The following is a 26534-nucleotide window of genomic DNA, read 5'->3' on the forward strand; positions in this document are numbered from 1 at the left end:
TATTGGGGGGAGGGGGGGAAGAGAAACACTGAGCACAATGTTGAAATCTTTCTCAGTTATGTATATTAAAAATAAATCTGAAAACACCACATTCAGTTTCCAATCTGAAATGTTAGCTGTTTGTTTTCTGCAGATTCTTCCTGATCCATTTTTTGTGTTTCAGTTTAGACTTCAGCATCTACAGTTTATTGATATTTATTTAATCTTGATTCCCCCCCTCCCTTATAATTTCCTCCCATAATAGAACTCAACACGGATCAGCCATTTTTAGAGTCTGGTGCCAGACATGAAAATAATGTGGTTTTCCCATTGAGAGAAACAAGGAGCAGAGTGTTGGGGACTTTGGTCAAGGAGAAGATGCTGAGGTTGATTGGGCAATTCTTTCCAGTGAATTTGGAAGATATAGTGGAGGCACTAGCGGTGTCTACCCGTCCCTACTCTACTTTATGATGCCTGCTGGAAGTTGTACAGGTCTAACTGGTATCCAAGAAGGAGCAGATCATTTATTACCCATCGACCAAAGCCAGATGGAAGACATGATCTTCATACGCACTTTATCCTCTATTGTCCAGTGGTTCCAGGTTAAGGCTCTGGTTGCTCTCAGTCAGAGATGTTGAGCAGGCTACATCATTCCTATACCTGACATATGCCTCCTGAAATACACCCTATACCAAACTTTTGTTTTGGGCCGGCATTACCATGCAGGTAGAAAAGTAAGATACAAGGCTGTTCTGAGAGTTTCCACTTATTCCAACTGATTCCTCAGAAACTCATAAGTGGAAAGGGAGCATTCAGGATGCCTTTGAGAAACTCAAACTCACGCATTGGGAGCACATAGAAGCCCGGTTTAAGCATTTCACAAACCATCTTCCCTCCACTGTGTCAGCCATCTCCTCCCCTATCTGTACTAGAGGGTGCAGTTCCCACAATGGGAACAATAATTACCTTAACACCCTCAAAACTGGGTTAAGTTTAAAAAGACTGAAAGGAATTAGTCTACATCTGATACTTTTAAGTCTTCTGTAAAATGTCTATTTAAAAAAAATCACTTGTAGCAAGCAATAGCCAAAACGTATCTACTGCCTGTTTGAAGTGAAAACAAAAATACCATTTGTAAAGCAATATCTCCTTTGGCCAAATGCATTTGCAAAATTACTTAACCCCTCGTTTCACAATCTATTCAAGCTCTGGTCAAACCTATCCTGTATACATAATTAAGCTACACCCACACTCCCCAACTTCTAAGTCAGACTCTACTGACAATAATTACCATCTGTTCAGATAATCATTTATTACCAAGCAGCTAATTAACTAACAATAGCAGGCAGCCTGGCTAAATCTAAAATAATCTATTAATTAAAAATCCAAGTTCAGTTCTAAATGCAAAACTAAACAATGTACAGAGTTCACTTTCCCTTGTTCTCACAACTCAGGCTGGTACCTGTGATAGTATTGGCAGAGACAATGACCAAACCATCCATATCCCTAAAGTCTTCCCTCCCCCATTGAGGCTAGCAATGATATTGTGTGGAACTACTAAAATGTGAAATAGGATTATGTGAAATTCAGAACTGGGCATTCATGAGGCATAGTAGGCATCAGCCATGTAGTTCATTATGACCATATACTTCCTTTATCAAAGGAGTAGCTAACCACTTACCCCTGATGTTAAATAGCATTACTATTGTCAGATCCCCACTATCAATATCCTGTAATCAGACTAGAGACTTAACTAGACTAGCCACTTAAAACAATTGCCTACTGAAGGTGGGCATTATGGATTTCCACCTCTCTAATGTTTTCCCCCACATTTATATTCAACCACTTAATTGTTAGCAATACTTTGTGATCTGCATCTCTTTTAAAAAATGCATTATAGCACAGACATCATCACACTAAATGCAGTTTTTTAAAAACCTGATTGACAGTACCTCCAAAAACACAGAATAAAGCAGCCATTTAATTAACAATAAGTGCAGAGTATACCTGCAGGCTGTACTAGCCACAAAATGCATGCGATCTGTTCACACAGGTTTCTTTGACAATAGCTTCAGCGCTCATACAGCTCTCCTGCCAAAGAGAGCACCAACACCTAGAGAGATTCTACTTGAAAACAAACCTGAAGTGGAAATATATTGACCCTGCCTCATTATCACTTGTTCCAAATTAAAACTGTTTGACTAGCCAAAAGATTGGCTATAATGAATTAAATTAATGCATGGTTGATTTGTTTTGGTAAACCTACAATCAGCACCTGTGCCAGAGGTTAATTGAACTCATAGAGGTAGGCTAGGTTACATGTTGTGGTGGGTTCATTTAAATTCTCTTTAAGTATTGGACAATTGTAAAGGATTAAATTCATAGGAGTAGATGTGAGAAAGATAACCTGCCCAGGAGGAGAATAAATAGAGGCTCAGAGTCATGGAATTAATGCAGATAAACGGGATGGAGAATTTGTTAACGGCATAACATTATCAGTGCTATTTCTCGCTGTCTTTATCTGTAGGGGGAAATGTAATTTAAGTAAAAGCGAGCTAAAGCTAGTATTGGATTATAAAATGAGATCTATTTTCGCATTTTATAGTCTCTAGAGCAGCGCATATAGTGTGATATCTGTGTGATATTTTAATGTGGTGTCTGTGCCAAAAGGTATTTTTGAGTTGCAGAATACAAATTATCGCTAATAATTGAGTAATTGAATTAACTTTGAAGAAATAAGTAATTGTACTTTATTAAAATGAGTTTTGTGTATATGCAGGGAAAAGAAAAACATGAAAGGCATTTAACTTGTACTGTACGTTTTAAAAAAACAATGACAACGAGGAGTGTTTTACCGACGCAGTTTTGAAATGTGTAAGTAGTGGGAGGCGTCCTAGTTAGTGACATTCTATGTATTATTTTCTTTCAATTGCTATCCTAATTTGATACGTAACGCCTTTGGCAAATGCTATTGTTGACGGAGTCCCAGCGCCCAGTCTGTTGCGGTTTCCCGGGCAGCGCCAAAATTTAAAAATCGCGCTGGATGGCAGGCGGGGGCGTCGGCGCCGGCGCAGATGATTGACAATTAACTGCTGACGGTTGGACCAATCAGCGTTATTGGCGGGTAACAGGAGCAGCGCCGTTTCTTCCCAACAAAGAGTGCTGGCGTTTGTAGTCCTCGGGCTCCTGACTTTGACAGAACTCTCAATTAAAATTTATTTCAAATGGAAAATAAACTTGGAATCGCTTTATTTATAAATGTTCAATTACACATGCCGCTGCGGGAAACTGTTTATTAAGCCCCGAGACAGAAATTAGAAAGGCGGGACAAGCGGAACTACAGTTCCCAGCAGGCATTGTTCCCCTAGCGAGGCCCTCATGAGAACGGCGCCATTTTCTAGTTCATTGAATAAAAGAGGTTTGGCGGCGGTGGGAGTTGCTGACCGGTACGGGTTCGAGCTTATTAATAAGTAGGTAATTACCGGCGATTTATAAAGGACGAAAAAGAAAATTTTGTTGCCATGTCAGCTACCCCGGCCCAGAAACAGTCGCGGGCCAGTGCGGCCCAAACGCCCCTGAGCCCGACTCGGATCACCCGCATTCAGGAGAAGGAAGACCTGAAGAACCTCAATGACCGCCTGGCTACCTACATCGACAAAGTGCGCTCGCTGGAGTGCGAGAATAGTGTCCTGCAGCTGAAGATCTCCGAGAAGGAAGAGGTGACGACCCGGGAGCTGACCGGCATCAAGACCATCTACGAGACTGAGTTGGCGGACGCCAGAAGGCTGCTGGATGAGACAGCCCGAGAAAAAGCTAAACTGCAAATTGAGCTGGGCAAGACCAAGACAGAGCTGGATGAGCTGAACAAAAAGTAAAGTACATTATTCTTTGTCAAGTTGGCGGGCTGCATGTAGAATTGTTCGTTTTTTTTAATGTGAATGTAAATTCCTGAAACTAAATAGCCAGTCTGTACACTTTATTAGTACAGCGAAGGGGTGGGGTAGGGACTGACCAGTCCTCATAGCTGTAGCCTTCTAATTTCCCGTGTATGATTTGGGACTTTTGTCTGTTTTCATTTGATACTTAACTATTTTGAGACGCGATCATTTTTAAACACCGCTCAGTTCATCAGTTTACACGTGAAATCTCCAATTCCCTAATTAAGTTCAGCCGTCGTCCATACAGTCCTCTCCCAATATTGACTACTACTATAATATTGTACCATTCGTGATGTAGTATGTAACCATTTCCCAAGTATTGATCATATTTTACCCACAATGATTGGTTAAATTCACGTTATTTTTCCTGTGCACAATGTCAAGCGAGTGACGGATTTGGCTGATTGCCCTTAATGTTTGATGGTAACTTGTCCGCAGGGCAAATTACTTTGTCATTTAGTGAGTTGGTAGGTTATAGCCAATCAACTCTTTTTGCCTCTAACCCGGTTGCTTTAATCTTGTAGCCATAAAACTGATCTTGGTTGTGGCTGGTCTGCTTTGTGCGGCCGTAACCACCAGGCGCTGAGATTTCTAATACTGAGATACCCCGCCCTCTCCCCTCCACTCTGCAGAACTTTTCATTGCCGCCCCGAGTGACCGACCCGACCCTCTGATCTCAAGTTTGGGGTCTTTGGTCCTAACAGGGGAAATCAGATATTGTAAATTCTTAAATATCCGTGAGAATGTAGTAATTATGACTACTTGCATCTTTTTGCACTGGTGGTTTTAAAAGTTTGGAGAAACGTCAAACGTGCAAAACTGAAGCGTGTGACCATTCTTCCTGCCACTTGATATTTTCTGAGGAGGCATAGCATCGTACAAATTGAGGAAAACATCTGCAGTGCAAGAGTGATGCTGTGAAATATTGGCAGACTTTTTTTTTTAATGATGAGGACGCCGACTGAGTAGATTCTAGCATTTTTAGCTCTTTATCGTTACACTAGACTGAGCCTTGTAAAATATTGATCGCTTGTCGTGCAGTTAAGTTTATGGCAGGCAACACACATAAAAGTTGCTGGTGAACGCAGCAGGCCAGGCAGTATCTGTGGGAAGTTTATGACAGCTTCATTTTGAAGTTTGACTTTGTTTTGAGACACTTGTTTAACTTCGAGCCAATTATTATAGATAGTAATTAGCTACAGTGAAGGAGCGTCGTTTGCTTGAAAATTGGGGGGGAAAGATGTTTATGAAAATATACTAACATTTCTGATCCATTTTTATAATTTGTGATTGCACTTTCATTTCCATTTCAGTTAATGCAAATATCTTCCACTGCAGGCTTAATGCATGGTGTGTGTGGGGGCGAGGGAGAAGTGAGGATATAGATATAGTTGGGGAGACTGTGTCCCCAAGATTGTAGTTTTGAGCCGGAAGGAATGATCCAAACTGAGTAGAATTCATAACAAAATCACCTTGGATTCATGGCCTTTTGTCATGTGAATTACTAACCTCAAATGTGTACAGGACAAGCAGGGGTTTGTATGACTTGTATATGAGGTGACCGGTTGAATTTTGAACTCGGCCATATGTTGGAAAATACAAAATTAGCTCCATCTGATTCTTTTCAATTCTTCTGACCTGCTTTTGAATACTTTAAATTTTTATTTATTTCAACTATATTCTTTCCAGTGATTCTAGCTTAATTGCTTTGTCTGATTTTTGTGGTGTTGGGTCAAGCTAGCTATTTGAAACCTTGAGTAGCTCTTCTAATGGGCAGATTTGTAACATTGGATACAAGGTAACCCATAGTCGAATGGAATATTTAAAAAATCATGTTTTTATGAAAAACGTAACATTAAAATAAGTTTGGTAGGAAGATTTCCTGACTGTCATAGGTTTTGGCTTTGGATTCATACACGTTATTTTTAATATTTTCACAAGTCTAGATTATTATTGATGTGTCCATCCTTTTATTGGAACGTATAAGAGATGGACTTTAGGGTGGTGTTAGAAGCTCGCGGTAGTCAAAAGTGCCTTTCAGAGGCTCGTTCGGCGAGTGAGCAAAATGATCGTAGACTTTTTCTGTGTGGTTATCCAAAGACTACTTAAACATTCAAAGTTGTGATTTCGGGTATTTTCTTGATCCTGCAATTTCCTGTGTTTACATTCTTGAAGCTATGTACCAATGGCAAATTTGCAGATGCATTTAAAATGCTTCAGGTGAAAGAAATTTGAATTGATTTATAAAAAAGATTGTGATAGACAAACACTAATTCAGTTTGGTCGGAACTGAAACCATTTTTGCTTGTCCTTTTGATTTCGTGGAAGTGAGGGTGTTCTTTGTCAACTGATTATAGTGAGCCACCTACTTTAAACATGCCAATGCACAGCACTCAGCTGGCACAAGTACATCGATATAGTAGTTCCTGCATCAATTAATAAGACTTAAATGCACTTGGAGAAATATTTGCTTGTTTAGGGCAAGCTAATTTATTTGTAATACTGTTTTTGATATGGAGGTCTATATGATTCGTTTTGAGAATCACTTTGCTTGTTTCGGTAGGCAAGCCCCTAAGATTTAATTGTAATCACCGTACATACTGAATAAGATTTTCATAAAGTCTTTACTTTCTCATCTCCGTTGTTACCGTCGGATTTGGAATCTACCTCCGGTGGGCCATAACTCAAAATGGCGATATAAGCTTTCATTTCCATTGTTGGTGCACATCTGTTCCCGCTTGAGTGGCTGGATTTCCGTTTGAACATATGAGAATACCATTCATATTTGGAGATGAGTGACAGTTTCAATGAGTCGAATTTATTCAAAACTATTTCTTGCTGTTCTTTTTGCCACGAGGATGCTCCTTTCATTTCGCCCCTCCCTTCCTGTCATCTCACAGAAGCAGGCTGGCTCGGGTCCTGCAGTCTATTATCGACGCCTTATCCTTTGTGCTGGAGACCTGACGCTGAATAACGAATGATCCCGCCTAAAATTTACACGTTGGATAGAACAATAAAATTCCCGACCTAAGCAATCTGTAAACTCGTTTTGATTGGGGCAAATTAAATTGAATTAAAGAAATCTTACAGGAGTTTCCCCCTTAATTCGCCTTTTGATGGTTCGTGGCCCGCCAAAGCGAGGTTCTTAAAAAATCATTGCCACGCCTATCAAACCCAATTTTAATGTTTTTGAAACGCAGATGCACATGAATGTGATTGAAGTGGTGAGGTTAAATCGATGTAGTCAAAATACACATTTCATACGTTGCATTGTGTCCTTAATGTTAAACTCTCAATTCGAAGAACGCCTGATGTGCTCGTGAGATTGATTTCCTTTTTGAATGCAACAATTTGTATCTCATCGGTCTGCTCTTTGGTTGTGGTTATGATGTCAGGGAGATCACGCTATGTCAGGAAACGCAGCGAAGCTGTTCACCCTTGCGTTTCGTGACTTTTGCGGGGTAGGGCGGAAGTTATTTACGGAATTTTAATTTTGGATCGTCCGTATGCTCCGCGTAATAATCTTTAAGGAAAAAAGAATTCTATCTCTTCACTGCATTTCCAACTATTTAATACATATTATAATGCGGAGCAGCTGTGGCCCATGTGTTTTTTGAGTTATTAGCTTTTAAAGTCCAGCCAATAAGCATTCACTTTACTGTCGCTTATTCGTTTCTTCGGGAGGGAGGGTACTGATCTGAAAGCAGCGAGATTGGATAATTTCAATAGGGGAGGGCGCAGGACAGTTCAATCCGATTGGTATGTGATTTCTTCCAAGTTACGGGATAAATGTGCTCCGGTTTGGTTACCGGGTCTTAACATGATCACAATGAAAGCATGAAAACTATTTGATATCACTAAAGGTCAGACTGAACCGGAGTTGCTCGATTTGTAACAGCAGCACTACCTGCATTTATCTATCTCTATTCCTGGAAAATGCCCAGAGAATCTTTGCTTGGTTAAAAAGATCAGCACTATAAGCGGCTTCTTGTGACCAAACAATTGCAGTGAAAGTCTGGTAAAAGTGGCCAAAAGCTATTTGCTGCCTTTGATTGCTGTACTTATACAACTGCTTCGAAAAGCGTACAAACTGTTTACCTTTTGAACAGTGTCAAAATTTAACATTTCTGCTGTGTACATCAAAATGGGTGAACTTGCATACTGTATTCCCACTCGCATATTAAATCTGTCCATATACCACTGAAGTCTGCCTTAATCTTTCTCTATACTCCCATCTCGCCTGATTTAATATTGTCGGCAAGCTTGAAAGTATTCCATTTGATCAACTCGTATCGTTTAAGACACGATATCGTTTAACCTTTTTTGCACCGTGGACCGGTTTAATATTGGCAATATTGTTGCGGACTGGGGGGGGGGTGTTCAAGTAGGGTTAATCTCACCTCAACCCTCAACATGTCTTTTACAGTTGGGGTTGCCAACTTTCTCACTCCCAAATAAGGGACAAAGGTAGCAGTCAAATCCCAGGACACTTGTGTTTACCCCAGGATGGACTACCATGACCATGAAGCCTTGCGCGGGCACCTGTGTGACGATTTTTCCCCCCCCCCCACAAATCGGTTTTGGCTTAATCTTCCCGTCTATACATATTATTTATTTCTATTTTATATAGGCTGTGTACTTATATCATTCCTGCTTTTACTATGTTAGTGTTATTTTCAGTTTTGTGTTATTTGGTAGGTTATTTTTGGGGTCTGGGACCGCTCAAAATTTTTTCCCATACACAAACCGCATTTCTAGAAAAGTTGGGATAGTTTCCAAAATGCAATAAAAACAAAAATCTGTGATAGGTTAATTCACTTGAACATTTATTTAACTGACAAAAGTACAAAGAAAAGATTTTCAATAGTTTTACTGACCAACTTAATTGTATTTTGTAAACATACACAAATTTAGAATTTGATGGCTGCAACACACAACAAAAGTTGGGGCAGAGGTATGTTTACCATTGTGTTACATCACCTTTCCTTTTAATAACACTTTTTAATCGTTTTGAAACTGAGGATACTAATTGTAGTAGATTTGAAAATGGAAATTTTGTCTATTCTTGCTTGATATAGGACTTCAGCTGCTCAACAGCTGGTCTCCGTTGTCTGATTCTCCTCTTCATGATGCGCCATACATTTTCAATAGGAGATGGATCTGGACTGGCAGCAGGCCAGTCAAGCACACGCACTCTGTGTCTACAAAGCCACGCTGTTGTAGCCCGTGCAGAATATGGTCTGGCATTGTCCTGCTGAAATAAGCATGGACGTCTCGGGAAGAGATGTCGCCTTGATGGCAACATATGTCTCTCTAAAATCCTAATATATGCCTCGGAGTCAATGGTACCTTCACATACATGCAACTCACCCATGCCGTGGGCACTGATGCACCCCCATACCATCGCAGATGCTGGCTTTTGCACCTTTCACTGATAACAATCTGGATGGTCATTTTCATCTTTGGCACGGAGAACTCGACGCCGGTTTTTTCCGAAAACTAGCTGAAATATGGACTCATCTGACCACAGCACATGGTTCCACAGTCTTTCGGTCCATCTGAGATGAGCTCGGGCCCAGAGAACTCGCCGGCGTTTCTGCATAGAGTTGATGTATGGCTTCCTCCTTGCGTAATGGTTTCAAGTTGCATTTCTGGATGCAGTGACGGACTGTGTTGAGTGACAATGGTTTTCCGAAGTACTCCTGAGCCCAGGTGGCTATAATTGTCACAGTAGCATGACAGTTTCTTAGGCAGTGCCGCCTGAGGGCTCGAAGATCACGTGCATTCAACTGTGGTTTCTGACCTTGCCCTTTACCCTCTGAGATGTCTCTGAATTCTCTGAATCTTTTCACGATGTTATGTACTGTAGATGTTGAAAGACCTAAATTGTCTGCAATCTTGCGTTGAGAAATGTTCCTTTTGAACTGATTAACAATTCTCTCACGAATTTTGGCACAAAGGGGTGAGCCACGACCCATCCTTGCTTGCAAAGACTGAGCCTTTGATGGAGGCTACTTTTATACCCAGTCATGATACCTCACCTGCTACCAATTAGCCTGCTTAATGTGGAGTCTTCCAAACCAGTGTTACTTGAATATTCTGTGAACTTTTCAATCTTATTTTAACTCTGTCCCAACTTTTGTTGAGTGTGTTGCAGCCATCAAATTCTAAATTTGTGTATATTTACAAAATACAATTAAGTTAGTCAGTAAAACTATTGAAAATCTTTTCTTTGTACTTTTGTCAGTTATATAAAGGTTCACGTGAATTAACATATCGCAGATTTTTGTTTATTGCATTTTGGAAAATATCCCAACTTTTCTGGAAATGGGGTTTGTAAATTAATGGTAATTGCTTCTGCGCTTTACCCCATTTCAGCACGAATGATTTCATAGGAATGCTCTACCTTAGCGGGGGCAATATGGGACAAGGGTGGTTCCGTACAGGACAAACCAGTTTAGCCCAATATACGGGATGTCCCAGCAAATACGGGACAGTTGGCAATCCTATGTTCAAGTTCAACAGTGCGTGACAGGGAATGAGGAAAGGTGCAGCTGACTTATCGTTTCCTCGAGGCCCGGTGGTTGGGGACCGCTGGTTTAGGATGTACTGTCATTGCATCCATTGTATTATATTGCTCAAACATGAGGAAATCTGCAGATGCTGGAAATTCAAGCAACACACACAAAATGCTGGTGGACGCAGCAGGCCAGGCAGCATCTATAGGAAGTTGATGTTGCGGGCCAAGACCCTTTGTCAGGACTAATGGGAAAAAGGGATAGTAAGAGATTTGAAAGGGGGAGATCTGAAATGATAGAAGACAGGAGGGGGAGGGATAAAGCTAAGAGCTGGAAAGTTGATTGGCAAAAGGGATACAAGGCTGGAGAAGGGTGAGGATCATGGGACGTGAGGCCAAGGGAGAAAGAAAGGGGGAGGGGAGCACCAGAGGAAGATGGAGAGCAGGCAAGGAGTTATTGTGAGAGGGACATAGAGAGAAAAAAGGAAATAATAATAAATAAGGGATGGGGTAAGAACGGGAGGAGGGGCACTAATGGAAGTTTGAGAAGTCAATGTTAATGCCATCAGGTTAGAGGCTCCCCAGACGGAATATAAAGTGTTCCTCCAACCTGAATGTGGCTTCATCTTGACAGTAGAGGAGGCCATGGATAGACATATCGGAATGGGACATGGAATTAAAATGTGTGGCTACTGGGAGATCTTGCTTCCTCTGGCGGACAGAGTGTAGGTGGTCAGTGAAACGGTCTCCCAGCCTGCGTCGGGTCTCACCAATATATAGAAGGCCGCACCGGATGCAGTATATCACACCAGCCGACTCACAGGTGAAGTGTCACCTCACCTAGAAGGACTGTCTGGGGCCCTGAGTGGTGCTGAGGGAGGAAGTGTAAGGGCATATGTAGCACTTGTTCCGCTTACAAGGCTAAGTGCTGGGAGAGAGATCGGTGGGAAGGGATGGGGGGGGGGAACAAATGGACAAGGGAGTCACGTAGGGAGCGATCCCTGTGGAAAGCAGAAAAGGGGAGGAGGGAAAGATGTGCTTGGTGGCGGGATCCCGTTGGGGGTGGCGGAAGTTACGGAGAGTTGTATGTTGGACCCGGAGGCTGGTGGGGTAGTGGGTGAGGACAAGGGGAACCCTATCCCTTGTGGGGTGGCGGGAGGATGGGGTGAGAGCAGATGTGCGTGAAATGGGAGAGATGCGTTTGAGAGCAGAATTGATGGTGGAGGAAGGGAAGCCCCTTTCTTTAAAATAGGAAGACATCTCCTTCGTCCTGAAATGAAAGGCCTCATCGTGAGAGCAGGTGCGGTGGAGACGGAGGAATTGCAAGAAGGGGGTGGCATTTTCACAAGAGACAGGGTGAGAAGAGGAATAGTCTAGGTAGCTGTGAGAGTCCGTAGGCTTATAGTAGACATAGGTAGATAAGCTGTCTCCAGAGATAGAGACAGAAAGATCAAGAAAAGGGAGGGAGGTTCATGGGACGCGAACCCATGAGGGCAGGGGAGAAAGTTGGAGGCAAAGTTAATGAAGTCAATGAGCTCAGCATGCATGCAGGAAGCAGCACCAATGCATTCATCGATGTAGCAAAGGAAAAGTTGGGGGTGGATACCAGTATAGGCTTGGAACATGGACTGTTCCACAAAGCTAACAAAAAGACGGGCATAGTGGGACTTTACTTCCTGTCAAAATCTTATTACACTTTTCACCATTCAGTGGCCTGTCTCAGGTGTTGTGCGACTGTTCATTCTTGCCCTCTGCACTTCAAAATTGTTGCACCCCTACCATAGATTTGTACCCTAGTTATTACTCAGGGAATTTTATGCTGTTGGTTGAGGTGACTGGGTGTTTGGGGGGGGGTGGTCTAAGCCAATTTCTCATTATTTTTGATGCAATTTGTACTTGGAAGTTGTAGATGAGCTAGGATTGCAAAGCTTCCTTTCGGGAAATGTTACTTGCATGACCTCTACTGGAAGAAACCAGTCTAACATCAACTTAATTTCTTTTCACACCTATGTCTTGATTTATGATTTCTGCGTTAGGAATTACTATTTCATTCTGATTGTATATTTGCCTTTCTGCAGATATAGGGACGTTTAAAATATTTTCTGAAAAATCGAACTCTTGGTGTAATGTTTGCGCGTTTTAAGGCTTAGCAGTTGCCACCTTTTGATATACTTATGACTATGTATTTACATTATTTATTGAAACTAGTTTGTTTTCCTTAGTTATAAGAAGAAAGATAGTGACCTGACATCTGCCCTTGCTCGGTTGAAAGATTTTGAGCAGACCTATCACAAAAATGAAGCGGCACTTAACACTGCTCTTAGTGAAAATCGTCGTTTGGAAGCAGAGGTGGATGAATTGCGTTCACAGCTTGCTAAGGTAAAATATTGTGGTTGACTTATTGGGAATGGGATGATCTCTATTATGCCATGTAGCTTGGAATAGGATATTTGAATTCTGCACATGTATTTTTCTTTTCAGCTGTGCTTTAGATGTTTCTCTTGCTAACAAAAGATCGGTGTCATCGCATTTAGTACTCCTCAATGTGCTTGTTAGTGATCTGTCAGATATGTGATTGTTGAAGATAGTTTGTTGAATATTTGTTAAAAAGAGCCCAAGAGTTACTAATTTCTCCAAATTTCACATGTACCCTACTAAAGGCATTGATGGGTTGCAACATTTTTTTCAATTCTAATAAATGTGCTTAATAGTGAAAAATAGTTTAAGATGGATTGTAGTTTCATCTTGCATTGACTTTATAGTACTGCAATTTAGAGGATTAAGTTCAACAGCATTAGAATTTGTTCTTTGATTTTGTTTTGGAGTAGTTCCATCCTGTTTGAAGTTGTTTGAAACAAAAATCACTATTGACATGTATTTTGTGTACATTAACAGTTCAGAACAATAATTGCATTTATATTTCAATTTAGGCTGAAAGCTCCCTGGCTGCTGCCAAAAAACAATTGGAAGGAGAAACATTGATGCGAGTTGACCTAGAAAATCAGTGTCAGAGCCTAAGTGAGGAACTAGCATTCAGGAAAAACGTGTTTGAAGAGGTATGTTTATTTTTCACATTTTTAATGCTGATAATTACAAAGCACTTTTCAAAATTTAAAATATTACACTTTGTAAATTTGTAGCATTAGCAAGTGAATTTCCCTGTCTAGAATGGGGAACTGCTCCCTCGATGTTGGAATTTCCATATTTCCATTTCAAGCAGAAGACATTTAGACCCAAAGACCTAGTAGCATCGAGCTGTTCGGCCCATCAACTCTGCTTTACCACTAAATTGTTGCTGGTTTATTTTCCCTCTCTTCCTTTTTGCCTTTTATTATTTCCAATGTTCTGAAATTTCAGTCCCTCATTACAAATTGCAGAGCAATTTGTTTAGCTACTGACCAATGTTGCTGTGCCTTCTAGCAATGCGTTACCACCTATTGCATACAGTGGAATCCGGTTAATTGGGACACATTGGGGCCTAATTAAGTGTTGGCCCCAATGAGACAAAGTTTCATGGAAATAGTTAAAAAGCTATTAAAAGACAAGCTATATTTAACTAAGTAATAAGTTATGTATTTAAATGAAATACAGAACAAATTAGAACATTACCAATACTACACAGCACTATAAATTTGTGGTGGTTTCTAATAGTTAAAGATGATGGAATTCGTCAGTTGTACATCTTGTTTTGATTGACTCTAAATCATCAAGTCATTGCAGACACCAAATGCAGACAATGGACTGCCTTCACATAATGCTTTTGATTGCATCTTCCTAACCTTCATTTTCATTGTAACATTCAAGATGATTGTTGCCATCTTCAAATTCTTAGTTCCTGACTTGTTGAGGTAGTGAAATCATTTCATTTTCACTTGCATCTGTTTCTGGTATCTCCAAGCCTGAATACTTGAAACTACAGTGATTAAAACAGTTAAATTGTTTTATTGCTTATTTCTTGTCAAATATCAGTGACACTTTTTGAACACACACAACTGTTTGTTCTAAGCACAGTGTATTGTCTTAACAGCCACGCAAGTGCATGTGACTGACACTAGTTAGAAACTGTTCTGTAGCAATCTTCTGTCCTGATTAAGTGACATAGTGTCCCAGATAAGCGAAGGGAATCTTGGTTATTTTCTCAATTAGTTTTTGTTCTTTAAGAGATGTCCCATATAAGCAGCTGCCCTGATTAATTGTTAGCCTAGTTAACTGGAATCCACTGTCTTCAGCTAAATATCCATGTGGCAGTAATACTCAATTATCTAGACTTTTAGAAGTTACTCTATTTAGCACCCCAACACACTTTTAACTTAAACGTTAAACAGAATTTTTAAAAAATATTAGTGACTCCAGTAGCCAACCAAATCAGTTGAGTTTATTGGAAGTGTGACAACCAGAGCCCCTGTGAATGGATGGAGTGAATGGCAGTCATCATCTGGCACCAGTTAATAATCCATCACAATTTCCAAAAGTGGGTTATCAGAATTTTACAATGTGAAAGTCACCATTTTCTTTTATGCTTGGAAGAAGAGTGGCATGTGCAAATTATGTCTCATTAAAACTATAATTCCAGTTAATCCCTTGTATTTTATAGTGGTCCTTAGTTCACAAACTGTAATGACTACAACCTTGGCAAAATTGAGTATTTTTTTAATGTAGGAAGTGCGTGAGACTAAGAAGAGACAAGACCGTCGAATAGTGGAAGTAGATACTGGGCGAAGAATTGATTATGAGTCCAAATTGGCTGAGGCTCTTCAAGAGCTGCGAAAGCAGCATGAAGATCAAGTGCAACAGTACAAAGAAGACCTGGAGCAAACTTTCCAAGCTAAGGTAACTAATACATTGCAGTAAACTCTATTACTATTGTATCATAGAGCTGAAAACTATGCAAATGGTAATTTTCCAGCTTAGTTGTGTGATTTTTCTCTATATGCTTTTATAGTTGGAAAATGCCAAGTTAGCATCTGATAGAAATGACAAAGCTATTGGAACAGCACGGGAAGAGCTACAAGAGGCCTATCATAGGATTGAGAGTCTCAATTATCAACTTGGAACTCTGCAGAAACAGGTAATCATTTCACTCACTTGGAGTTGTGTATGCTTTCCTGCTGTGGTTGGATGGTAATGGCTGATGTAAGAAAATAATATTTTCTCTTTGAGCTTTTATTGGAAAAGTTGCCTCCCCAAAAAGGTATTGTGTTCCTCTGAGCAATTTAAATAACTTTTTAATCCTGTTATGATAGTCATACAAAATAATTTGAAGTCTTTTGCATCCCAGCACTATTCCCACTCTCATTCCTCCCTGTCAGAATTCTTGTGTATTGCATTCCCAAGGAATCTTTTATATTCCTGCTAAGGAACTGATAAATCCATTATTGTCCGTTTGATGATAAAGTTGAGAGCATTTTTCGTAACCTTGTGATAACATTCAGCACTACTTTGTTTTCAATCCTAATTAACTTCCATTATAGTCTGCAGCTTCCGAGGCTCGAATTAGGGAGTTGGAAGAACTGCTTGCAGGTGATCGTGATAAATACCGTAAAATGCTCGAGGCAAAAGATCAGGAAATGGCTGAGCTGAGGGATCGCATGGAATTGCAGTTGCAAGAATATGAGGACCTCCTTGATGTTAAACTGGCCCTTGACATGGAAATTCAAGCCTATCGCAAACTCCTGGAAGGTGAAGAAGAGAGGTATGCTGCAGCTAAACGCTCCTTTATTGTTGTTTGTCATTTTGATTGCACGTTCTGAATCAATCTGATTTGAAAGATCTGTTCCTTAAAGTTCTTTAAGTTGTTTTATAATTTACTTTATCAAAATGTACTTGCTAGTGGTTAAATAAAACATCTGAAATAAACTGGCAAAGATGAATATGGAGGAAGCATGTCTTTGTAAGAACATGGTTGAAGAGCAGTAGGAGCCATGGAACAGTGAGATAGGGACTTGTGACTCCTTCTGATGAGGGGAGTTTGTTCTGAAGGTAATATGACAGGCTGGATTTCATTGTCTTCTAGTTTTGTCCTCTGGATTTGAGCTTGAGCTTGGGTTGTTGCCTGCCTCAGATCTTTTCATGTAGTAGTCTTTGGTTTGTGCGGTTTAAGGAAAACTTTGGAAAATGTACATTTTGTTGAACATTGCCTTTCATTGTCATGCCCTTTTTCATATGTTTTATTCGGAAGGGAGTGGAAGAAGTAGTTGGGGTTTGAATTAAGTGTTTAGAACATAATTTGTTTAGAGGTGAACTTTAAACAGATGGTGGGAAGATGGGTGTTTGAGAAGCATTTCAAAAACATCTAAACTGATTAAAGTATTGCATACTATTTGTCTCAGGATAGGATGAATTAGAGACAAGGTTTGGTGTGTGAGGAAAATAAGATGCTGCTGGCTAAGGTAAGAAGGACTGGGTGGCAGAGGGGGTTAATATAGCTTAAGATTTGCATTGGGCCAGGATGATACACCTTGGACATTGAAAATGGCTGTTGTTTTTAATGAAACTAAAAATTGCAGGTACTGGTATAAAACAATGCTAGAAATGCTCATCAAATGAGGCAGCATCTATGGAAAGGAAAAGAACTGATGTTTCAGGTTTATAATCTGAGGTTTTTGACTTTGGGGGGAAAAACTGTTTCCTTTGGTGTTTAATGTAAATCTTATAAATATTGGTAGACAAATGAAGTTCATCAGCTGGTCACTGACCTTGAATTTAAGTTTTAGTGGGAAAATGTGTTCTGTAATATAGGTGGTCTTTTGATTCAAAATACAGTGGATTCCAATTAATTGGGACACTTTGGGGGCAGGTCATTTAAGCAACTGCCAGAGTTAGCTGAAGTTTCGTGGAAATAGTTATAAGAAAAGCAAAATACCATTAACTGAGTAACAGATTGTGTATTTAAATGCAGAACAAAGTAGAACACTATCAATACTCCACAGTGCTATAATACTGTATTAGTTCCACAGGTTCTTTTGACTGTAAATGAACAGAATCTGTGTAGACACCTGTAAATGGGCTGCCTTCATACAATCCTTTTAATGATTGCTTTCTCCAAATATTCTTTCATTGTAACATTCAAGATAATTTTTGATACCTTCAAATTCTTAAGTTGTAGTGAAATTGTTTTATTTTCACTCCCAGCAGTTTCTAGCATCTTCAGCCTGAATGCCTGAAACCTCAGTGAGCAAAGCAGTTCTGAATTGTCATACTGCTCATTTCTCGCCTACTTTCAGTGACAAAAATCACTGCTTTTTGAACACAAGCAGCACACAACTGATGCTATTTTTAAAATAGTTTGCTCTAAGCATTGTGTAGTGTCTAATACCTCCCAAATGCACACCTCTGACATTAGTGAGAAACTGTTCTGCAGAAGTCTCTTGCCCCAATTAAACAGCATAGTGTCTCAAATAAAGGGAATCACAGCTATTTTCTAGATTTGATTTTGTTCTTCGAGTTGTCCCAAGTAAGTGGCTGTTCCGATTAACCATAGCCCAATTAACTGTGTGTGGAATTGGATTTTTGGGTTTTGTATTACAAATAGTTGCAGATTCTCTGGAGAGCATGGGGACTGGTGTGTGCAATGGTCTTGGAGATTGTAGTAGTTGAGTTTTGAATTTTATACTCTTCAGAAATTGAGACTGTATACTGATACTGGATTCTTAATTGGGGATTTTGTACAACTTTATAAAACAAGTTAGGCCATGGCTAGAATCCTGCATGCAGTTCTGATTCCATACCAGGAGGGCTGTGATTTCACTGGACAGGATGTAGAGGATATTCACCTGGATGTTGTCTGCGATGGATAGTTTCAGCTTTGAGGAAGGAATAGATATGTTGGGATTACAGTATTTCCTTGGAGTGGAGAGCATTGAGGAAAGGACCTGATGAGATGTATAAAATTCAAGGAGGTAGGTTGGATATTGAGCATCTTTTCCCCCAGAACAGATGTGTATATCCAAAGGGAAGGAGTAGTTTTACTCAGTGGTGGAATCTGGGTGCATAGTCTGAGAAAGTGGTGGAGGTTCAGGTTCACAACATTTCATTATCTAGACAAGTAATTAAATTACTAAGGCAAAGAATGCTACTAAAGTTTAATAGCAATGAAAAGTGGGGCAAAATGTTTAAATTATTGCATCTTATTTGTGTGTCTTTTTATGTGTCAAACATTCAAGCTTCAAATTATCGCAAGTATATGAAAACATACAGTGAAATATGTCATTTGTATTAACAATTAACGCAACTAAGGTTAATATACTGGGGATAGCCCACAAGTGTCACCACACATTCCGGCGCCTACATAGCATGTCCACAATACTTGCTGATCATAACGAGCAACAAAACAACAGCAAAACAAGCCCCATTCCTCCCTCCCACCACGCACATTTACAGTCCTCCAAGCCGAGGATAGGTCATCTTTAGCCTCCCTTGGACTCTGAGACATTGGGCCTTCAACTCCCCCAGCAGACTTGGCCTCAGGCCAATGGGCTTTTACTTCTGATTCTGGCCTTGACCCTGTCCCTGTGGGTCTGCTACTCCAAAATCCATTCATCCATGGATGTCCCATGTGTGTGTTACTGGTTTTTGAATGCTGAGTGGAGTCTTGGACTCTGGCTTGACTTATTTGCTCCCAATCCTTTGCCCTAACCTAACTGCTAACTCTTCTCTCTGTCCTCCCCAAACCATCCATATGAACCTAAAAACACAACTTAAAAACAAATAAATCTGAGCTGCATGATATGGTACTACACAAATGGAGGTTGTTGATCTATGGCAGGAGAGCAAAAAAGGAAGTGATAGTGGTATAAAAGGCAGCAGTCTAAAGACCATAAGACATAGGAACACAGTTAGGCTACTTGGCCCGTCAAGTCTGCTCCACCATTCCATCATGGCTGATTTCTTAACCCTCTCAACCCCATTCTCCTATCTTCTCTTCATAACCTTTGCTATGGTCTAAGAAACTGTCGGTCTCAGCTTTAAATGTACTCAATCACCTGGCCTCCACTGCCATCTGTGTCACTGAATTTTACAGATCACTACCCTCTTGCTAAAGAAATTCCTTCCCATCTCTGTTCTAAATTGATAACCCTTTATTCTAGACATCCCCACTATAGGAAACATCCACTTTGTCAAGGCCTTTCAATATTTGATAGATTTCAATGAGATTCCCCCTTAATTCTTCTAAACTCCAGCAAGTACAGGCCATTAAATGCTCCTATTAACCTTTTCATTTCTGGAAGGATTCCTATGAACCACCTCTGGAACCTCTCCAATACCAGTACATCTTCTAGATAAGAGGCCCAAAACCACTCTCAATCCTCCCAAGTGTGGTGTGACCGGTAAAACCTCAGCTTACATCTTTGGCCTTGTATTCTAGTCCTTTTTACATTTGCCTTCCTTGCCACTGACTCAACCTGCAAGTTAATCTTTAGGGAATCCTACACAAAGATTCTCGAGTCCCTTTGCACAGTTGGTTTTTGAATTTTCTTCCCATTTAGAAAATGGTTTATGACCTTATTCCTTCTACCAAAGTGAATGATCGTACACTTCCCAACGCTGCATTCCATCTACCATTTCTTTGCCCATTCTCCCAATGTGTCCAAGTCCTCCTGCAGCTTCCCTGCTCCTCACCACGACCTGCCACTCCATCTATCTTTGTATTGTCTGCAAACTTGGCCACAGAGCCATCAATTCTATCATCCAGATAATTGACATAGAACCCAAAAAGAAGTGGTACCAATATTGACCCCTGCAGAACACCACTAGTCATCAGCAGCCAACTAAAAAATGCCCCCTTTATTCTGATTCTTTGCCTCCTGCCTGCCAGTCAGCGAATCTTCTGTCCACGCATAATATCTTTCCTCTGATGCCATGGACTCGTATCTTGTTGAACAGCCTCATGTGCAGCACCTTGTTAAAGGCCTTCTGTAAATCCAAATACACATCATCCACTGACTATCCTTTTGTCTATCCTGTCTGTTATGAAGAGTAGCATTCTTAAGACTATTGGAAAATTTCTGTACAAGTAATGGGATTCAGAATGTAGTATCTATCTGAGGAAGATGAATGCTACTAAAATGCTTTATTTTTGTTCCCAGGTTGAAGCTGTCTCCAAGTCCCTCCTCTAAAGTGACAGTGTCCCGTGCTACTTCTAGCAGTGCTGTTCACACATCTCGTGCCAAACGAAAGAGGGTAGAAATGGAAGAGCCCAGAGAAAGCAGTCATGTAAAACAAACACACTCAAGCAGTGGCTTTATCGTTATTGAACCAATTGATCTTGAGGGAAAGTTTGTCTGTCTCAGCAATAATTCTGAGAAGGTGAGCATGTACAAAACTTGAGTACAGCCTTTGCAGTTGCTGGAGTCTTGAATTTGTGGGACTGCCTGAGAACTTGTGATCATCTTGTTTAGGTGTGAAATCAGAAAGTGCCATTTACATTAGTCACTGCTATGAAGTTCTGTATTATTGGATGTTGTATTTATCATCTGAGAAAACTCTTTACAAAATGCCCTAGTGACGTTCTCAATCTGGCTGTTTATAATTCATTGCCACTTTTGCTTACAGGATCAACCACTTGGGGGATGGAGACTGAAAAGGCAAATTGGAGATGGGGAGGAAATAGTCTACAAGTTCACTCCCAAATACACCTTGAAGGCTGGACAGAAAGTTAAAGTGAGTTGCTCATTGTGGTTTATAAATTCTGACTGATATAGTAGGATTGACTGCAGTTCTTTTGCAGTTGTACTTTTGTTTGATTTGCCTGTCTTGCAAATCGTGTAGAAAAAACAGCTAATTACTAGCATTTTTTTGAGTGTAAGCAAAGTTGCTGTATTTTTGTAAGATGAACCTTGAGCATTTCTTAAACTTCAGCATGGGACCTAGTTTGTCAATTACCATTGAAACAAAGTTACAAAGCTTGCTCAAGAAAAGTTTACAGCTCTTCAGGGTTGTCATAACTTGGTGTTGTCTTCAAATTTGAGCTGCTATGGAGTGGTGATGGCATTAGTTCCAAAGTGTAAGTTTCTGTTATGTAGCTGAACACAGCTAATGGAAAATAATTGAGGCTGGCTCTTGTGCAGGAGTTAGGTAAGCTGAAAAATGTTTACTAGCCTAGCTAAGTACATAACTCAGAGCAGAATGGAATTTATCTTTGTCATTTGCAGTAATTTCTTTACCCAGTCAAAGAACACAAAGGTCTTCAATACATATCAAGGCATTAGGAGGATAATTGTTTTACTTTGTATTCTTTGTGCTTAGATTTGGAGTGCAGATGCTGGTAAAGCGCACAGCCCTCCTACTGACCTTCTGTGGAAGAGTCAGAGTTGGGGCACTGGAGATGACATCAAGACTGTCCTTGTCAACTCTGATGGAGAGGTATGGCTTAAATGTTGGTGAAATATTTTAAGTGGTAAAATTTCACAATGCTTTAATTGCAGGAAGAAAACATGGTTTTGTAGAAATATAGTATGTAAACACATGTTGACATTAACATCAACATCACCTTCAGGCTCCACTCCCAGCACCCACTGCTGACTTATCATTCACCACATTATGTAAACTTAATATATTGAAAATTCCTGACTCATTTTCACATATGACAGAAATGCTTTGGATTGTCTGGAGAGGAATCGCTTGCCCTAACCCTAACGCCCATCTGAGTTGACCTTGTAGCCATAGAGAGAAACAGCACAGAGAAGGCCCTTCAGCCCACTGAGCCCACAGCATCATTTACCTGTTTACACCAACCCTAAATTAATGTCAGCTGACCCATTGCATTTGGCTGTTTCTATTGGATTGTGCAATCACTAGATTGGATATGCCTTCTATTGCTCCAGCATGTCATTGAACCAAGTTGGCTCCCTGGCATTGATTGCAGTACTAGAATGAGGGATGTGCTATATCATGGTTTTGCTGATGGTGCATTTTAATTCTGCTTCCTCAGATGTGGCTGTTCAAAATTGGACTTCTGGTCCTAATGCATCCCATTTACTGCAATGATCATGGCATATATGGTGCTTAGTGTGAAGACTGACCTTTGTCTCCATGAAGATGTACAGTAGAGTGATCTATCCCTATTGTCAAGGGGCAATGTATAAACTTGATTCACTCAATAGCCGAGTCCTTCTGGGTATGTTAGCGGTGATTCTAACAGGCCAGTCTTTGTCTCCCACCCCAGGATATGTTTTGCCACTTTTGTGGGTCATGTAGGCAGTAATTTTACAGTTACATAATTAGACTCATTCCAAAACTGCACATGTTGGCAATTATCTTTGTAAATAAAAAAAAATTAAGCTTACTTTATAAGTATTTCGAGTACCAATGCATGGTTTTCTTAAACAGGAAGTTGCAGTGAGAACTCTTCAAAAAACTTACCATGAAGATGTTGAAGAGGAGCCTGAGTATGGAGAAGAAGACCTTTTCCATCAACAGGTAAGATGTAATTTCTTTCACACATTTAAGTGTCTTGCTGTAACCGGGGGTATTTACAAATGACTTGGGCCTGAGATTTGTACCTATTTTTTATAATCACAAAAAAAATTGTAAACCATGCTTTGATATGCTGAATTTGTTGACCAGTTGAAATCAAATTACTTCAGAGCAGCATTTTGTTTTGGGACCAGTCTACTACAACAAGATCACCATGCTTTGCTCACCAGACTGTGGAACTTGAGAAATGGCTTGGGGGTTATTTTAAATATGAATTTAGTGATTTAATATGGAATAAAATTAGTGTTTTCTATTTCAGGGTGACCCAAGGACCACATCTCGTCAATGTGCAGTCATGTGATCATCAAAAATGCTCCATTTTCTTCCCAGAAGTGGGAATATTTTATCCTGAGTTACTTTGTCCAGAGCCACTGAAAAATATTTTTGTACGCAATATTTTCTTTAAACATTTTGAGATCATTCAGTTTTGGTATTTTAATCCATTGTTTTATTCTGTAAAACCTGAGTTCTGAAGGGGTTTTTATAGATCACTTAACACCCAAAGTGGTGGTAATGGGACATTATCAATTTTACATGGGCTTTTGAGGGAGAAGAAAAACTATTTAGCCAGATGGCCTTGGTCTATATTTGTCAGGTATAGATGGAAAGTTGGTTCAGTACATCCAGGGCTTAGCCGTAGCACTGCATCACGGCCTGTGTTAATCAGAATTTGGTTATTCTGCAGTTTTTCAAACCCAAAGGGTTGTTGTAAAAACTCCACCAAATTGGTGTTAACTTAGTAACCAAACAAAGTTAATATTGTTAGTGGTATGAAACTCCTTCATAACTGCCTCGGAGTATTCTGAACTCTATTGCAGAAGTATTGGGTGTTTTGGAGAAATGGGCTATAAAGATTTCTACTTTGATCCTGCCCAAAAATGCTGTGTTTGGCTATTCTGTACAAAAATGCTGCATGGATTTGTAAGAATTTGTATAATTGAGAGGAGGCTTACCTTTTTGGGCATTGCTTTCACTGATCTGGCGATGAGAAATTAATTTTAATTGGATGAATTAGGAATCATGTTATTGAAGTGTAAATGTTGCATGAAAAACAGCAGAATACACCAAGCTTTTTAATTTTTTCGAGCATCAGTGCTGCATGTAATCATTTATGTTCTCATGTTAAACTTTGTACTTAAACCTTGTATCTTCCATTATTTAAGTTAGTACCTTGATAATTTGGAATCTTACTAGCTAATGCTATTGAGTATATTTACTGGCTGGTTTATCGATATTTTGGATGGTGGCTTATGGAAGTTTTTTATTTGCTGATGGCTGGTTAGTATTTAATAAATGACAGTAATTTGTAGTAGAGCTTGCTTGTTTTAGAGGCTAGTTAGATTGACCTTCAGATAAAAGTAACCAGGATTTTGAGGGTGGGGTGGGGGGAGGAAATGTTTCGCAGCACTGAAACAAATTAAATTTTAACCTGAGGACAATTTACCTAGCAATTGTAGTAGGTGTTTTAATTTGCTCAGTTTTAATTTCTCTTTTAATCATTTGGCATCGTAACTAAACAGATGTAAGATTCTAGAAAAGTGAGATTTTCTTTAGGTAGTACATTTCATTTAAACCAGAGAAGTGTGTTCCTTCATAACTGAGGTTTTCAATAATTCGTATTATTTGGGAATCTCAATGAAACTGCAGTTAAAAAGATCTGCAGCTAACTGTTGAATATTCACTCCTGTATTATTTTTAAATTTGTTTATTTTTTGAGTGGGGAGCTGTTTTAGGCAGAGGGAATGTTACATATATTGTCCACCCCAACCCTTGTGATTTTATGTATCATATATGATTTAAATAACAAATTTTATGCTTGTATCACTTAAACTTTTAGCATTGTTTCTCAATGATTTTTAAATGGACTGAGCACCTGTTAATGAGGAATGTTGAGATTGAATGATGGAATTCCTTTTGAATCCGTAAGGTTGATTTAGTAGGCTTCTTAAAACGTGAATTATAATTATGTAATGTGAAATTGTCCTCTATTAGAAGTTGGTGAGCAATTTATAACCTGGGAAACAATGTTTAAAAATGTGCTTTTGCTTTTATATTAAACTTAATTGAACTATAATGTTTGGTCTTAAAAATCATGTGCACATTGACTGTTAAATGATCAATTTACTGGTAAAATCATGATATGCATTGCTGTGATTATTTTCCTTTTAAATCTTTTTAAAAGGTTTTGTTGCAAGGTTTCTGGTGTTTCCCTTGTAAAATTAAACACTTTCCACTGATTAAAAAGAAACCCACAAAGCAAATGTGAAATTTGTTTTCTTATTTGAAATTTTTCATTAAAGCATAGACCAAGATGACAGATCTATGCTCTCTTCCACTGGTGTATGCATGAGTGCACTCCACTCTTTGTGCACTCTACAAATTTTCCAAATAGCATATTAACTTGTAATAAAGCTTCAGATAGCAAGGGAATTAAGATTCCCATGAAACAGATTTGTCAATTTACAAAATTTAAAACTTGTTACTAGTCCATATTCGGAGAGAATGTCAAGAATTGCACATTCGTTTGCATAATTAATGTGAATTTTTGAACAGTAGAATAAAACAGTGTGAACAGAGCTATTTCTGTCACATTCATTTGAGATAAATTCACCAGGTACAGTAATTTGTTGAGTGAATTTGATTTGTAGATTTTTTTTAATCCTACATTACCAATGATATCAGTGTGTAATGATAATTCTGGAAATGGGCATTAAAGTATCAATTACTTTCAATGAAGTGTTACTCCAAAGAAAATCCAACTGTACTAAACAAAATCCATAGAATTATAAGCAAAACACAAAATGCTGGAGGAACTCAGCAGGCCAGGCAGCACCTATGGAAAAGAGTGAACAGTCTGATGGGTCTCAATCCAAAACGTCGATTGTTTACTCCTTTCCATAGATGCTGTCTGGTTTGCCGAGTTCCTCCAGCATTGTGTGTGTGTTGCCTGGATTTCAAGCAAGTGCAGATTTTTTCTTGTTTGCCATAGAATTATAATACTGTTTTTGTTCTGATATATCAGTGAATTTTAGCTTGCCCATAAAATAAAGTATCTTGATTGTCCATAAAAAGTAATTTTGCATTTGATTTCCTATATTGAGTTGAAGAATGTAAAGAGTCTTGAAACGCCAATAAGCTGGACACTGTCACTGAGGTGTTTTGCTGTATGGAGATGCCATGCCAAAAAGCAAAAGTTCTGTAATTTGTAAACATTTTATAACTGGAAATTTTATGAACATTCAATAAATATGGTTTTACATATTATTAAAGTGGTTTAAAGTATATCTTTTTCCTTCTATGTACTTCAAGAAGCATTATGACCTGTTTTTAAAAAAAAACGTGTTTTGAATTTATTTTCAAGGTGTTCAAAGCAGTTTCTAGGCTAGAACAAAACAAATTTCCAAGTTTTCCTTGCATAAAGAAACTACTTACCTGTTTGGCTTTGTTATCCTTGGCTCTATGTACGAAGGGTGATTGATATGTTTGTGGCCTAAGGTAGGAGTCAATTTTAGAAAACCTAGCACATTTATTTTTTCAACATAGTCCCCTCCTACACTTACACACTTAGTCCAGCGGTCGTGGAGCATAAGGTAGAAAGAGATGAGTTATTAACTTCAAACTTTCTG

At 39.3% G+C, this 26534-nt stretch overlaps 1 protein-coding gene across 1 annotated transcript; it reads left to right on the forward strand.

Moving 5' to 3' along the window:
• Positions 1-3365: 3365 nt before the first annotated feature.
• lmnb2 (lamin B2) lies at positions 3366-26160 on the forward strand. Its single transcript, XM_063032749.1, has 11 exons — positions 3366-3850; positions 12657-12813; positions 13365-13490; positions 15094-15264; positions 15377-15502; positions 15906-16126; positions 20520-20739; positions 20986-21093; positions 21679-21795; positions 22762-22851; positions 23168-26160. The coding sequence occupies exons 1-11, from the start codon at positions 3501-3503 to the stop codon at positions 23207-23209; spliced, it is 1728 nt and encodes a 575-aa protein (XP_062888819.1). The 5' UTR covers positions 3366-3500; the 3' UTR covers positions 23210-26160.
• Positions 26161-26534: the final 374 nt, after the last annotated feature.

This window comes from Mobula hypostoma, chromosome 24, assembly GCF_963921235.1.
Source record: "Mobula hypostoma chromosome 24, sMobHyp1.1, whole genome shotgun sequence".
Lineage (NCBI taxonomy): Eukaryota > Metazoa > Chordata > Chondrichthyes > Myliobatiformes > Myliobatidae > Mobula > Mobula hypostoma.

What these genes read in the sequence shown, in the direction of transcription:
- lmnb2 (XM_063032749.1), top strand. Translation starts at nt 3,501, where the DNA reads ATGTCAGCTACCCCGGCCCAGAAACAGTCGCGGGCCAGTGCGGCCCAA. An exon ending in TGCGTTCACAGCTTGCTAAG is followed by an intron (nt 12,814 to 13,364) that starts GTAAAATATTGT and finishes ATTTCAATTTAG; the next exon opens with GCTGAAAGCTCCCTGGCTGC. An exon ending in GGAAAAACGTGTTTGAAGAG is followed by an intron (nt 13,491 to 15,093) that starts GTATGTTTATTT and finishes TTTTTAATGTAG; the next exon opens with GAAGTGCGTGAGACTAAGAA.